General features: G+C 43.0%; 1 protein-coding gene and 1 long non-coding RNA gene across 2 annotated transcripts in view; one reads left to right on the forward strand and one right to left on the reverse strand.

Moving 5' to 3' along the window:
• Positions 1-1606: 1606 nt before the first annotated feature.
• LOC135228567 (uncharacterized) lies at positions 1607-8505 on the reverse strand. The gene is made up of 3 exons (XR_010319114.1): positions 7540-8505; positions 7106-7164; positions 1607-6722 (listed from the first exon to the last, which is right to left on the reverse strand). It is a non-coding gene; the product is annotated as an uncharacterized LOC135228567 (long non-coding RNA).
• A 327-nt stretch (positions 8506-8832) lies between these two features.
• SACS (sacsin molecular chaperone) overlaps positions 8833-14703 on the forward strand; it is an 85383-nt gene continuing 79512 nt past the window's right edge. Inside the window, exons 1-2 of the mRNA XM_064275341.1 lie at positions 8833-8963; positions 9099-9249. Of these exons, the coding sequence (XP_064131411.1) occupies positions 8953-8963; positions 9099-9249 (162 nt within the window). The 5' untranslated portion in view covers positions 8833-8952. The remainder of the gene's footprint in view (positions 8964-9098; positions 9250-14703) is intronic.

Raw genomic sequence — 14703 nt, forward strand, 5'->3', positions numbered from 1 at the left:
TAGGCAGCCTTGAATTACAGGCTTTAGTATGTATGAGGTGTGATGGGAGAAGCCAGGAGGAAGCTCACCTTTGAAGGAAGATTGAAGGTTGAAATTTTATTTAATGACTGACTGGATTTATTCCAATCATAGAATTCAAATCATGTTTTGTGACTTGAAGTGACCTAAGGACTGTCATTATGTAAGAGTGAGCAGCAAAGTTATGGGATCTCCCCAGATTCTCATCCAAAGGCAAGGAAAGATTACCTGTACAATATACCACCCCACCCATGCTTTTAAAAAAATGTGATTTGATTGTCATTAATCAGACATTTTTTAACTTGCCATTTACATTGTTTTCTAATATTTCCACAGGCACTTTAAAAATAATTTTTCCATCTAGCTTAGAGCAACGTTATAGTGTTGTTGGCTGATCCAGCAGTCACATAAATTCCTGCTCTTTTGCTGGAACTTTCTACTATGGAGGCTTTCTTCCAGCTAGGGTTGGCCATGTGATAAAGTTCTGGCCAATAAGAGAGAAACAGAGTCTGCTGGAAAAATTCTTGTCTTCATGATAAAACAGGCGGCTGAATCTAGGGTCTTCTGTTCCCCCTTCTTCCTACATTAAATGTGGCTATAGTAGAGCTGTATCAGCCATTTTGTAGTCCCAGGGTGGAGCAGATGGTTTGTGCTTGGCTGCTAACCTAGAGGCTGGTGGATCAAACCCATCTGGCAGCACCACAGAAGAAAAGGCTGGCAATCTATTTCCATAAAGATTATAGCCAAGAAAACCCCTGTGGAGCTCAGTTCTATTCTGTAACACATGGGGTTGCAAGAGTCAGAATCAACTTGATGGCAGTAGGTTTGGTTTCTGGATTAGCCATTTTATGACAAGAAGTGAAAGACCCAAAATGTTACCAGATACTCGTCCTGACCTTGTTGAGTTAGGTGCCTTCCCACAGACTTCTTAATGTGTGAGGAAAACAAACTCTTATCAGTTTAGCTACTGCTAGTCAGGTAATTGGAGTCCCTGGGTGTTGCAAACAGTTAACACCTTGGGCTGCTAAAGGTCGGTGGTTCAAAGTGCCTCAGAAGAAAGGCCTGGTGATCTACTTCTGAAAAAGCAGCCATTGAAAACCTATGGAGCACAGTGTCTATTCTGACACACATGGGGTTACCATGAGTTTGAACCGACTTGGTGACAAATGGTTTGGTTGGTTTTAGTCAGGTAATCAGTTACTTGCAGCCAAAAGCATTTCTAAGAGAACCAAAAACCAAACCAAACCAAACCTTGTTGACTGATGTCAGGAGCGAAGCCAGGATCCACCTATATGCAGTTATTCATTCAACTATCAAACATCTTAGGTAACATTTTTTGAATATTACTATGTACTAATCGACTCGATGGCACTGGGTTGGGTAAGCCCTCAAGATACAAGGAGGAATATGTGGGTGCTCCCATTTCAATGAATAAAAATTAATTGTAATTAATAAAAATGTGGTAAACCCTGAAAAATCCATTGCCGTTGAGTCAATTTAGACTCAATAGTGACCCTATAGGACAGAATAGAACTGTACCATAGGGTTTCCAAGGCTGTGTATCTTTACAGAAGCAGACTGCCACATCTTTTTCCCCCAAAAATGTGATACATGCTATAATAACAATGTGCAAACAAGTTATATGCAAAGCAATAGCCTGGAAGAGTTGGGAGGGCTGAGAGAAGGGTAACTCTTGAACTAGGACTTAGGAGTTTATTAGATGGAGAGGCAGGTGGTGACAACTCAGGTGTAGTACATGGGGATATCTAGGCAATATAAGTAGTACATTTTACTATTTAAATGCTTGGGCCCTGTTGTTGGACTACCTTGGTTCAAATCCTGGCTCTCCCATTTATAGCTGTGTGACTGTAGGGAAGCTGTTTAGTCTCATTTTTCTTATCTGAAAATTGAGGGCTTGTATACCTCATGGGGTTGTTGGGAAGATAAAATGAGCTAAATTCCATAAGGCTTTTAGTAGATGCCTGGAACATGGTTAAGTACTCAATGAATGTTACATATTATTATCACTCCATTGTGGAGATAGCAGGTATTATGTATGGGTGGTGGGGTGGCTGCAGATGAATCTGAGAAGGTTGACAGGGGCTAAATTGTCATGGGACTTGAACTTGATCCTACACTCATTGGGGAATTCTTGAAGGTTCTGGAGCACAGAACTAAGTCAACCATGGCCTTGTTTCCACTGAATTGATTCTGACTCATGGCACTCCCATATGTGTCAAGAGTAGAATTGTGCCCCATAGAGTTTTCAGTAGCTAGGATCTTTTAGAAGTAGATTGCTAGGCCATTCTTTCGAGGAAGTTCAAGTTGTTAAATCCTACTTAATTTCACTGATAACCATTTTTTGTTTTGTTTTGTTCCTATTTTAAGTCTCGTCTCCTTCCAATTCATCCTCAGTGTTGCTGCCTGAGGAAGCGTAAATGCAATTACGATTACCTAGTAATCTTGCCTAAAATCTGACATGGCTCCTCATTTCCTTCATGTGACAAAAGGAGAACTCATGACCATATTCCTGCAAACTTCTCCAGTGACATCTTTTTCTACACTCTTACATGAATTCTACCCTCCATTTTTATCATATGAAACTACTGGAAGTTCCTTAACCATGGTGCAATTTTTTGACTTCATGATTTTGCAGGGATTGTTTCCTCTGCCTTAAAAATCTTCCCCTGTCTCAGTTTGGCTTATGGTTTTTACTCATTCTTTAGGATTTAACTGAATTGCACACACACAATATCATCACATTTTTAGTTTTAAAGCAAAACGATTGCACTGACTCATTTAAAAAATAAAAAAGGAGTAATCATTTGTTGTAATTTTGTCCGTTACATAGCTGGTAAGCATTCTCCACATGCTAATTGACTGATCGCCTCTGATGAAAGACATGCTATTAGATCTGTTCCATTCCGTAAGAGTCCCTGAGCTTTGCTTCGGGGGAAGAAGTTCTCAGCTTTCTTCTGTGCCTCCAGACTGAGTTGACACGATGTGTGTGGCTGAGAACTGACAAGAATGAAGGTAGCCCAGTTGCTATTTAAGAATTTTTACGTTGGACTAGACTGGAGTGTTGACTATTTGCCTGCACAGGATTTTCAGTGACTTGACTGAGTCTCCTTTAGTGACCGAAGGTGACTGGACAATGATTGTTTATCATCTAAGAGTAACTGGGAAGCTGGGAACCATGCCCAGCACTCCACTCGGGAAGAGGGGGTGAAACGGCCTCCAGGGCAGGTTAAAGCAGGGGTGTTGAGAGAGGGTAGAATCGTGTTCTGCCCTGTCCTGTGGAGTCTCAAATGTTTCATAAAACCATGTCATTTGCCCATCTCTGTGAACTAAGCTCGAAGGGTGGTCCCAGGACTCCCCATTTCTTATTGACTTTGGACTCACTGTAAAGGAAGGGACTAAATTTTGACTCTTTCTGTCCTGCACTTGATGAGCCAAAGGCTCAGCTAAACATTCCCTGGAGCACGTCATTTTCCCAACATTTCTCCTCAGCATTGTGATCATAGATGTCCTGCACAAATTACTGAAGTGTGTATAGTTTTGAAAAATTAAAATATCCACATGAATAGCAATAGGATTAGTGACCTAGAATATGCCTTCTCCATGGAATATCATACAGCTATTAGAAACAATCTTATTTCATGATAATGTTGAAAAATCCTATGAAATGATACACAGGAAAATCAGGATTTCCAATTGTACCTACAGGCTAATTGCAATCATAGGAAACAGCCTTATATTAATGGCAGTGTCCAAAAATTTGCTTGTATTGGGGCGTTAGAACTATGAATAATGTTTGAGCTTATTTCCTTTTCGGTAATTTCTAGCTATTCCTTCCTTCCTTTCGCCATGCATTCATATTTACTGACCACTTGTTCTGTGTCAGATCCTCTTCCAGGCCCTGAGATCCAGCAGTAAACAAAACAGACACCAATTCCAAATCTGATTTTGTGCTGGATTGGGGAATGGACTGGAGAAGAGAGAAACTAGAGGAAGGATACCAAATAGGAGGTGGTTGTACTAATCCAGGTCAAAGATGGTGAAAGCGTAGACTGCACCAGTTGCTCTGGTCCTCTTTTCTTCTCATATAATCTCATCTTCCTGCATTTCACTCCTGTCTCTGCTCAAATATCGCATCGCAGGAAGGAGCTCTATAGCCAGCCTTTCTCCTTTACTTTGTTATCATGCCCAGCCTTCCTCCTTTGTCAGTAGTGTGTTATCCCTACTTGGGAATCCCTGGGTGGTCCAAACTGCTAACACCCTCAGCTGCTAACCGAAAGGCTGGAGACTTGAGTCCACCCGGAGGTACCTCAGAAGAAAGGCCTGGTGATCTAATTCTGGAAAATCAACCACTGAAAACCCTGTGGATCACAGTTCTACTCCGACACACATGGGATCACCAGGATTCAGGGTTGACTGGCTGGAAACTGTGTTTTTATCTTTACCTGATTCATTACCTGAATTTATATATCACTTGTCTATTTATTGTGTGGCTTCCTCCACTAGAATGGAAGCATGAGGTTAGGGATTTATTTGCTCATTGTTGCATCCCTGTTGCTTAAAAGTGTGTCCACCTAGGACACTGCAGGGCTTCAGTAAATATTACTCTAATGATTAAATAAATGATTTCTAAATTTATACTCTTAGCTTTGACATATCTCTTGAGTTCCAGATCTGTATTTCCCGCGCCGACTACACCTTTAAAATGTATACCTTAAAGTCCAGCTGTTCGAAGCTTCTTTCCGTCAGCCTCCTTCCTCAGTCAAATCTGTTCCACTTCTTATAACCGGCTCTTGGTTCAGGCCATCCTTCTGCCCCTCAGGTCTTCAACTCTGCCCCATACCCCAGTCACCACATCCTGTTTGCCTGGTTTGCGCATAAGGAAAGCAGGTAGAAGGAGTGCAGTGTTTTTCCCTCATTGTTTTACTCACTAATATAGACAAAAATATCAATCGCCATTCAAGGTAGAGCTACTCTTGGGAAGCCAGTGGCCAGCCCACTAACCGACACAGCAATATAACCACCCCAATCCTGTGGCACGGGGGAGGGAAGTGTAGTAACAAGTAATTCCATTACAAATACAAACAAAAACCAGTTATAAAACTTACACTGCAAATATCATTTAATTTCTTCACCTTCTTTAGTGGACTGTCAATAGATACAGTTTAAGGTTGAGAAAACTAGGTGATTAATTAAAATCTATAATGATAATGAGCAGAAAAACTAAAAAGTTATCTATGTGATTCTACTTTATGAAAACGAACGCACGTACACATACACAAATCTCCGTGCGTGTTTTAGTTAGCTAGTGCTGCTGTAACAGAAACAGAAATTTATTTTCTCACAGTTCTGAAGGCTAAAAGCCCAAATCACGGTCTCGGCTGCTGAGCTGATTCCTTCCTCGTCGGTGTTCCCTGGTTTGTTGGCTCTGCCGTGCCCGTCTTCCTGTCTAATCTGCTCTTTTCATAAGCCAGAAGTGATTACATCTAGAACCAAGCCTACTCCTGTATGATCTAACTAACATAACAAAGAAAACCTTAATTCCAAACAGGATCACATCCACAGGTATAAAGGCTGGAATTCCAGCACATATTTTTGGGGGACACGATTCAATCCATAGCAACACTCAAGGGGGCCTTTCCTGACTCCCAAGGTTGCCTCCCACCCGAACTTCCCACAATCTATTTGGCTTCCTTGCTCAATGCTTTCATCTTTCCCTGTGCTTTTCCTTTATGATGTGATTTGATGAACATCTGTTTTCTGACGAAGAGTCTTGGTCTGGTTTGGTCACCATTGTTACAAATACCGGGTTCCAATCAGGGGCGGATCATCTAATAGGTAAGGTAAGCATAGCGTTTACCTCACTTACCAAAGCATCGGTAGTGAACAATTTCACTTTTTTCTTTTTTTACCACATCAAAGATTCTGCTTCTAGGTATGGCTGGTATCTGTCTCTCTTCCAACCCCACTGCACCTTCCTACAGAATCAAAGCCACTTTTCAAATTTACAGTCCCTGACAGGGGTGGATTACCCAGTATGCACAAGCAAGCACAGGCTTATTTGTGCTTATTTACTAATCTGTAGTGAACAATTTCACTACAATGAAATTGCTTACTACAAGTGATCTGGTAAGCAAGGTAAGCACCTTGTTTACTTTGTCTATTGGATAATCTGCCCCTGGTTACGATGCTGAGATCTAGTAGCTGCGTAACCTGTAATGATGCTTGACCAGTCCTTGCCTTCAGGGATCTCACTGAAGTAAATGCAATAAATGCATGTATGCAATAAAACAAACAGAGCTTGTTTAGGTTTAGAGAAGTGGCAAAAAGATTAGTCTATTCTACCTTGGGGAAAGCGTCATACAAAAGGTGGCATCTGAGCTGAATCTTAAAAAATTCCAGTTTTTCTGACCCCCAGGGAAGGAAGACATTCTAGAGAAATGGAACAGACAGCAGAGAGAGAGAGAGAGACAAGGTTACTGAAACAGCTCAGGACCCAGACATGGGGAATATGGTAGACCATACTGGGGATTGGGATTTCATCCTTTACTTCAGGGAAACAGTATGGCCAGGTTCTTACCTGAAGCACCCTCTGTAGAGAGCAAAGAAGAAAAGGAGGCTGAAAGGTGAATTTCGTGAGAGATGTCCTGCCTTGACTGGCTCCTAAACTTTAGTTCCTGGAGTCTCTAGGTGGTGTGAATAGTTTACATGCTCACTGCTAATGGAAAGGTTGGAGGCTTGAGTCTACACAGGGCACCTCTGAAGAAAGGCCTCATGATCTACTTCCAAAAAAACAGCCATTGAAAACCCTGTGGAGCACAGTTCTACTCTGACCCACATGGGGTCGCCATGAGTTGGAGTCCACTCCAAGGCAACTGGTTTGGATTTTTTTTTTTGTTATATTTTAGTTCTTCTTGTTGTTCAGGGCCATTGAGTCAATTTTCAACTCATAGCGACCCCATGTGACAGAGCAGAACTACCCCATAGGGTTTTCTAGGCTCCAATCTTTACGGAAGCAGATTGCCTGGTCTTTCTTTCTGGGAGTGGCTGGTGGGTTCAAACTGCCAACCTTTTGGTGAGCAGGTGCGCACTTAACAGTCGCAGCCACCAGAGGTCCTTCTTCAGTTCCTAAAAAAAAAAAAAAAATTTTTTTTTTTTTCATAAAATCTGGAGAGAGAAAAATAGCATAATTTGTATCAGCTGGTAGGCTTGCCCCAGCATGTCTGTCTGCTTCAGAGAAAACTGTTGGTGGAAGGTGAAGTATTTTAATGGGAAGGATTTAGGCATGAAGGAGCTGTCCTGGGGTAGGTGTGCTGTGATACTACAGCAGGGTCTCCGTTTGCAGGCCTTAGTGACTGAGCATGGTACTTGGTCCAGAGAGAGAGGTCTTTTGATAGATATGAAAGCTCCTGTTCTTTCTACTTGCTGATATCTAATGCATTTGGTGGTACAGTCTTGGCCAATTGAAGAAGTAAATATTAGTAAATATTAGGGTTTTCTGACCTGATCTTTATGTTGTGTTGCATACTCTCCTCTGCGTGAACACGATGACTTCTTCCAAGTGGAGAAAGGTACGCACGATTTACAGCACTTTCCCTTTGAAATATGGTGAGAAAGAAGGGATGGAACAGCTGTATGTAAGGATATTCTATGTATTTATTACTGATAATGAGTTCTGAGTAATAATTTTGGGGGGGAAGGGGAGAGGGAGAAATGCTAACTGAAAAACAGAAAGATTAATACCATTTTTAAAGTCAACTCTAAAATTTAATTCTATTCAGGGTATTTAAGTAAGAAGCATACAAGTTTACCTGTTCGTGATGTAGCCTTTGAATTGTCTTCTACATGCTGCCCTTTTTGCAAGGTGGCTTATCTATCTATGAGAAATAAGCCAAAGGGAGGGACTGACATTCCCAAAGACTCATCAGTCTTTGAATTTACACTCATTACACTTTCAAATTACAAGGGAACGTTAGTTACTGTGGGGAGACTCCATCAACTCTAGGACCCAAGTTCCTGCCTCCAAGGAGCTTGCATTTGTCATAGGGAAACAGGGTACAAACAATATAATAGCATCAAAAAAGTGATGTATATTTTCATCATGTCATAGACTATATTTATGTGTATTCTCAGATATCACTTGCCTGTTAGCTCCCCCTCCTTCAGTAAACTGAACCATTGATACTAAAACAAACACGAAACGAAACCATGGAATAAACTGTCTTTTGCAACCACCCGGTTCTCCTGTGCCCAAGAGGCCATCGTCCATCTTATTTGGAGATGCTTTCGTAGGATACAAGTCCTTCACGTTGAAGGAGACTTATCAAGAAGTACCTCGTTCGGCATGTAACCGAACTACTGGACTCAGGGAGCGTGCACCTTCTCTTTAGACGCACGGCGCGCACACATTACTTTTTATGGTTGCGCAGGTCGGCGAGCAGCAAATTCAGCCAACCGCGCCTTCCCAGCCTGTGGGCGGAGCCATTGACGGCTGGGCGGGGTGGGGGAGGCGGGCCCGGGCGAGGCCCGGGCGGGGCGCGCGCCCGCAGGCTTTGACTAACGGTTCCGGTGGCGCGTGCCCGCGGGCGGCCTCGGAGCAGAGCGCGCGGCGCCGCCTTCTTTTGCTCTCTCGGCCCGCCGTGCTTTCCTCTCTTCCTCTTGCATTTCTGCACCCGCCGCGCTTAGGGCGGCCCGGCCCGGCCCGGCCGAGCGATGAAAATCCTGTGCCCCCGGCCCACGCCGGGCGGCTCTGTGCGCCGGGGACCTGCCGGGCCGCGGCGCCCTCGGCGGCACCGGCCGTGACCACCGCGGCGCGCGGTCGGGGCTCTGCAGTCCCCGGCCCAGGCCCCGCGGTCCCGGGAAAGGCCCCCGGCCCTGCAGCCTCGGCCCTGCGGCCTGTGGGGGAGGACGCCGGAGATGGGGGACAGGTAACCTACGGGTGGGGCTTCCCGGCGGGAGGACGGGAGGGCGGGCTCGGGGACCCGCGGCCGCCGCCCCCGCCCCCCCCACGTGGCCCGGTCTGCTTGCACCCGCCCCTCTGAGCTCCTTTGCCTTTCGCGCAGGTGGGTCCGGGTGACTGTTCTCCCGAGCTGCATGGGCTGCAGGACCTTCGAAGTCCTGTCTTCCGCGACCGTTCTCGACGTCAAGGAGCTCATCTCCGCGGAGACGGCCTTCCCGGTGCCTGAGCAGCAGCTGTGGCACTGCAGCAAGGAGGTAAAACGTGCTTCCTTCCCGTTTATGCCCAGTAACTGATGCACAGTGACAACACGGGGGCCTGCAGTGCAGGATTTTAGCACATAAACGTGCTGGTCATAAACTGGCTGATAGAGACGCTGAATGTTTTAATTTATTTTTACTGTAATTGAAGACAAATACTCAGGTTTATTATGTACCTTGGAAGTAACACTTTGTAAAACACTGGCAGAAAATTGATACAACTATCATTGTCATCAGTTGTAATTTTTCTTGATTTACTATCTCAACATTTGTATTCCCCACCCCTTGCCTCCTTAAATGAAGTGCCACTATTTTGTCTGAATTTTCACTTCCTGAAATTAGGAGAATTTTGTGATTGGCATTATAACCAGAGGGTTTATTTGTTTGTTTGTTTAGAGATGTCATTGTTACACCTGACTTAATCATTTCTAATTACTTTATGAACAATTTTACAATTGTTTTATAAACTTAACTGGATTACCAGTAAATTTCTTCAGCTTTTATGTCTTGGAAGATTGTTTCGCCATTACTGAATCACAGAAATTTAGGGCTGGAAGGATCTTTGAACATAACTTAATATATAATAGTATTTTTGATGAATAAGATTATATTAAAAGTTCTCTTTATATTTTATTTCTTTAAAATTTTTATTGTGCTTTAAGTGAAAGTTTACAAATCAAGTCAGTCTCGCACACAAAAACTTATATACACCTTGCTGCATGCTCCCAGTTGCTCTCCCCCTGATGAGATGGGCCTCACCTTCCCTCCACTCTCACTTTTCATGTCCATTTCACCAGCCTCTAACCCCCTCTACCCTCTCATCTCTCCTCCATAGTCTCAAGTGTCTACCAGATCCAAGGAGCTCACGCCTCACCAGCATCCCTCTCCATCCCCTTGTCCAGTCCAATCCCTGTCTGAAGAGTTGGCTTAAGGAATGGTTCCTATCCTGGGCCAGCAGAAGGTCTGGGGGCTATGACCACCCAGGTCCTTCTAGTCTCAGTCAGACCATTAAGTCTGGTCTTTTTTCAAGAATTTGGGGTCTGCATCCCACTGTTCTGTTCCCTCAGGGGTTCTCTGTTGTGTTCCCTCTCAGGAGAGTCAAAGGTTGTAGCTGGGCACCATCTAGTTCTTCTGGTCTCAGGCTGATGCAGTTTCTGGTTTATGTGGCTCTTTCTGTCTCTTGGGCTCGTAATTACCTTGTGTCCATGGCATTCTTCATTCTATTTTGGTCCAGGTGGGTTGAGACCAACTGATGCATCTTAGATGGCCTCTTGCTAGCGTTTAAGACCCCAGACGCCACTCTCCAAAGTGGAATGCAAAGCGTAAAACTTCTCTTTAAATGCAAATGAATGACTCGACACAACAAAACTTTGGAAAATAGGGATATTTTATATTGGTGTGTTTATCCTTTAACACTAGTGGCAATATTTCAGTTTTTTTAAAGGAGGAGTTTAGTTGAAGACATTTGACTAAATGTTAACTTGTTCTATTTTTCCCTAATAAATATCTTCACATTCTTATATGATAAAGGACAGCATTTTCAGAATTTAAAAAAAGAACCAAAAAAGGAGTAGGTGGACAGGAGTGCTTGAGCAATACAGAATGACATTTCAAGTATTGGAGTTCCTTGTTGTCCAACACAAATATGAGCAGATGGTGAACTCCTGAGTATCCTGGGATTTTTTAAATCTTTTACTGTAATCTTGACCTTCTGTGTACCTGAGTTCAGTGCTGTGGTCTCTTGTACACTTAAACAGATTTCTAATTAATATTTTCTAATGCTAGTATCAGTCCTTTTTGTCAATTCCCCAAGGTGTTGGCTGGCATGCAGACATTGACTTGAATGAGGATGTTAGAGTTAGAAGTGAGCAAAATTTGCCACCCATACCTTGTTCTGTGCTTTCCCCCATCTCTACACCTTCCTCCTACACACTCTATCCTGGTTCTATACCTCCTTCTCTGCTTACTCCTCTAGATCTACTTTGTCACCTTTCCCTTAACAGTGGCCATACCCAAAGACTCAGTTGTGGAGAGTCTTGCTTTGAAAGTGCTTTTACAAGTGAATTGATATAAAATGATAAATGTGATAGTGGTGTGCTTAGGATTCAGTAGGCTGATGTAGAGGTGGGTGTCTAGGTAAGACACTTGTGTCACTGAGGTTTTTAAGGAGAAGCTATAAGGAAAAGATATGCAGGAAACATTGTAAAAGACAGAATTATGACAGTTTGGTACCAAATGGTTGAAGGGTTGGGGCAAAATAAGGAAATATGCCTTGCCAAGGGTTTTTACAAGCCTTGAGTCAGCCAGGGAAATAATGGTTCAATTAGCAGAGATAAGGAAGTATGGGGGGGACCTAGTTTAGGGGGAGAGGTGATCAATGTGCCTTTAAATATTGTTCAGTTGTTGGAGGGACATGAAAGAAGCATCTCAGCATGAAGCTGAGAGGTAGGTGACCTGCACTCTGCATGCTGGTGTATTTACAGAGACCACATGAATTAATGTTTTTAGGGCCTGTTTTCCCATGACTCATATGAATGGGGTAGAGCTAATTTTAACTACTGCTAAGGTTTCTACTCCCCCACGTGTCTGTCAGTTTGTCGTACTGTGGGGGCTTGTGTGTTGCTGTGATGTTGGAAGTTATGCCAGCAGGGTCACCAATGGAGGACAGGTTTCAGCTGAGCTTCCAGACTAAGGCAGACTAGGAAGAAGGACCCGGCAGTCTACTTCTGAAAAGCATTAGCCAGTGAAAACCTTATGAATAGCAGTGGAGCACTGTTTAATATAGTGCTGGAAGAAGAGCCCCCGAGGTTGGAAGGCACTCAAAACATGACTGGGGAAGAGCTGCCATTTCAAAGTAGAGTCAACCTTAATGATGTGGATGGAGTAGAGCTTTCAGGACCTTCATTTGCTGATGTGGCATGACTCAAAATGAGAAGAAACAGCTGCAAAAATCCATTAATAATCGGAACCTGGAATGTATTAAGTATGAATGTAGGAAAACTGGAAATCGTCAAAAATGAAGTGGAACGCATAAACATCGATATCCCAGGCATTAGTGAGGTGAAATGGACTGGTACTGGCCATTTTGAATAAGACAATCATATGGTCTACTATGCTTGGAATGACAACTTGAAGAGGAATGGTGCTGCATTCATCGTCAAAAAGAACGTTTCAAGATCTATCCTGAAGTAGAACGCTGTCAGTGATAGGATAATATCCATACGCCTACAGGGAAGACCAGTTAATACGACTATTATTCAAATTTATGCACCAACCACTAGGGCCAAAGATGAAGAAATAGAAGATTTTTATCAGCTGCTACAGTCTGAAATTGATCGAACATGCAATCAAGATGCATTGATAATTATTGGCAATTAGAATGCGAAAGTTGGAAACAAAGAGGAAGGATCAGTAGTTGGAAAATATGGCCTTGGTGATAGAAACAATGCCAGAGATCGAATGATAGAATTTTGCAAGACCAACAACTTCTTCATTGCAAATACCTTCTTTCACCAACGTAAACAGCGACAATGCACATGGACCTCGCCAGATAGAACACACAGATATCAAACCAACTACATCTGGGAAAGAGGCGATGGAAAAGCTGAGCATCATCAGTCAGAACAAGGCCAGGGGCCGACTGTGGAACAGACCATCAATTGCTCATATGCAAGTTCAAGATGAAACTGAAAAAAATCAGAGTAAGTCCACAGGAGCGAAAATATGACCTTGAATATATCCTACCTGAATTTAGAGACCATCTGAAGAGTAGATTTGATGCATTGAACACTACTGACCGAAGACCAGACGAGTTGTGGAATGACATCAAGGACGTCATACGTGAAGAAAGCAAGAGGTCATTGAAAAGACAGGAAAGAAAGAAAAGACCAAGATGGATGTCAGAGGAGACTCTGAAACTTGCCCTCGTACGTCAAGCAGCTAAAACAAAAGGAAGAATTGATGAAGTAAAAGAACTGAATGGAAGATTTCAAAGGGTGTCTCAAGAAGACAAAGTATTATAATGGCATATGCAAACAGCTGGAGATGGAAAACCAAAAGGGAAGAACACACTTGGCGTTTCTCAAGCTAAAGGAACTGAAGAAAAAATTCAAGCCCCGAGTTGCAACAGTGAAAGATTTTATGGGGAAAATACTAAACGACGCAGGAAACATCAACCGAAGATGGAAGGAATACACAGATTCGTTATACCAAAAGGAATTAGTCGATGTTCAACCATTTCAAGAGGTGGCATATGACCAGAAACTGATGGTACTGAAGGAAGAAATCCAAGCTGCTGTGTAGGCATTGGCGAGAAACAAGGCTCCAGGAATTGATGGAATATCAATTGAGATGTTTCAACAAACATGCAGCTCTGGAGGTGCTCACTCGCCTATGCTGAGAAATATGGAAGACATTTTCCTGGCCAACTGACTGGAAGAGATCCATATTTATGCCTATTCCCAAGAAAGGTGATCTCGCTGAATGTGGAAAATTTAGAACAATATCATTAATATCACACGTAAGCAAAATTTTGCTGAAGATCATAAACAGCTGCAGCAGTGTATCGACAGGGAACTGCCAGAAATTCAGGCCGGTTTCAGAAGAGGATGTGGAACCAGGGATATCATTGCTGATGTCAGATGGATCCTGGCTGAAAACAGAGCATACCAGAAGGATGTTTAAAAAATGTTTACCTGTGTTTTATTGACTATGCAAAGGCATTCGACTGTGTGGATCATAACAAACTATGGACAACACCGTGAAGAATGGGAATTCCAGGACACTTACTCGTGCTCATGAGGAACCTTTACATAGATCAAGAGGCAGTTTTTTGGACAGAACAAGGGGATACTGATTGGCTTAAAATCAGGAAAGGTGTGAGTCAAGGTTGTATTCTTTCACCATAGCTATTCAGTCTGTATGCTGAGCAAGTAATCTGAGAATCTGGACTATATGAAGAACGGGGCATCAGGATTGGAGGAAGACTCATTAACAACCTGCATTATGCAGATGACACAACCTTGCTTGCTGAAAGTGAAGAGGACTTGAAGCACTTACTAATGAAAATCAAAGACCACAGCCTTCAGTATGGATTACACCTCAACAAAAAACAAAAATCCTCACAACTGGATCAATGAGCAACATCATGATAAACGGAGAAAAGATTGAAGTTGTCAAGGATTTCATTTTACTTGGATCCACAATCAACAGCCATGGAAGCAGCAGTCAAGAAATCAAAAGACACATTGCATTGGGCAAATCTGCAAAGGACCTCTTCAAAGTGTTGAAGAGCAAAGATGTCACCCTGAAGACTAAGGTGCGCCTGACCCAAGCCATGGTATTTTCAATCGCATCATATGCATGTGAAAGCTGAACAATGAATAAGGAAGACTGAAGAAGAATTGACGCCTTTGAATTGTGGTGTTGGCAAAGAATATTGAATATGCCATG

The sequence above is a fragment of the Loxodonta africana genome, chromosome 23, assembly GCF_030014295.1.
Source record: "Loxodonta africana isolate mLoxAfr1 chromosome 23, mLoxAfr1.hap2, whole genome shotgun sequence".
In the NCBI taxonomy this organism is placed as follows: domain Eukaryota; kingdom Metazoa; phylum Chordata; class Mammalia; order Proboscidea; family Elephantidae; genus Loxodonta; species Loxodonta africana.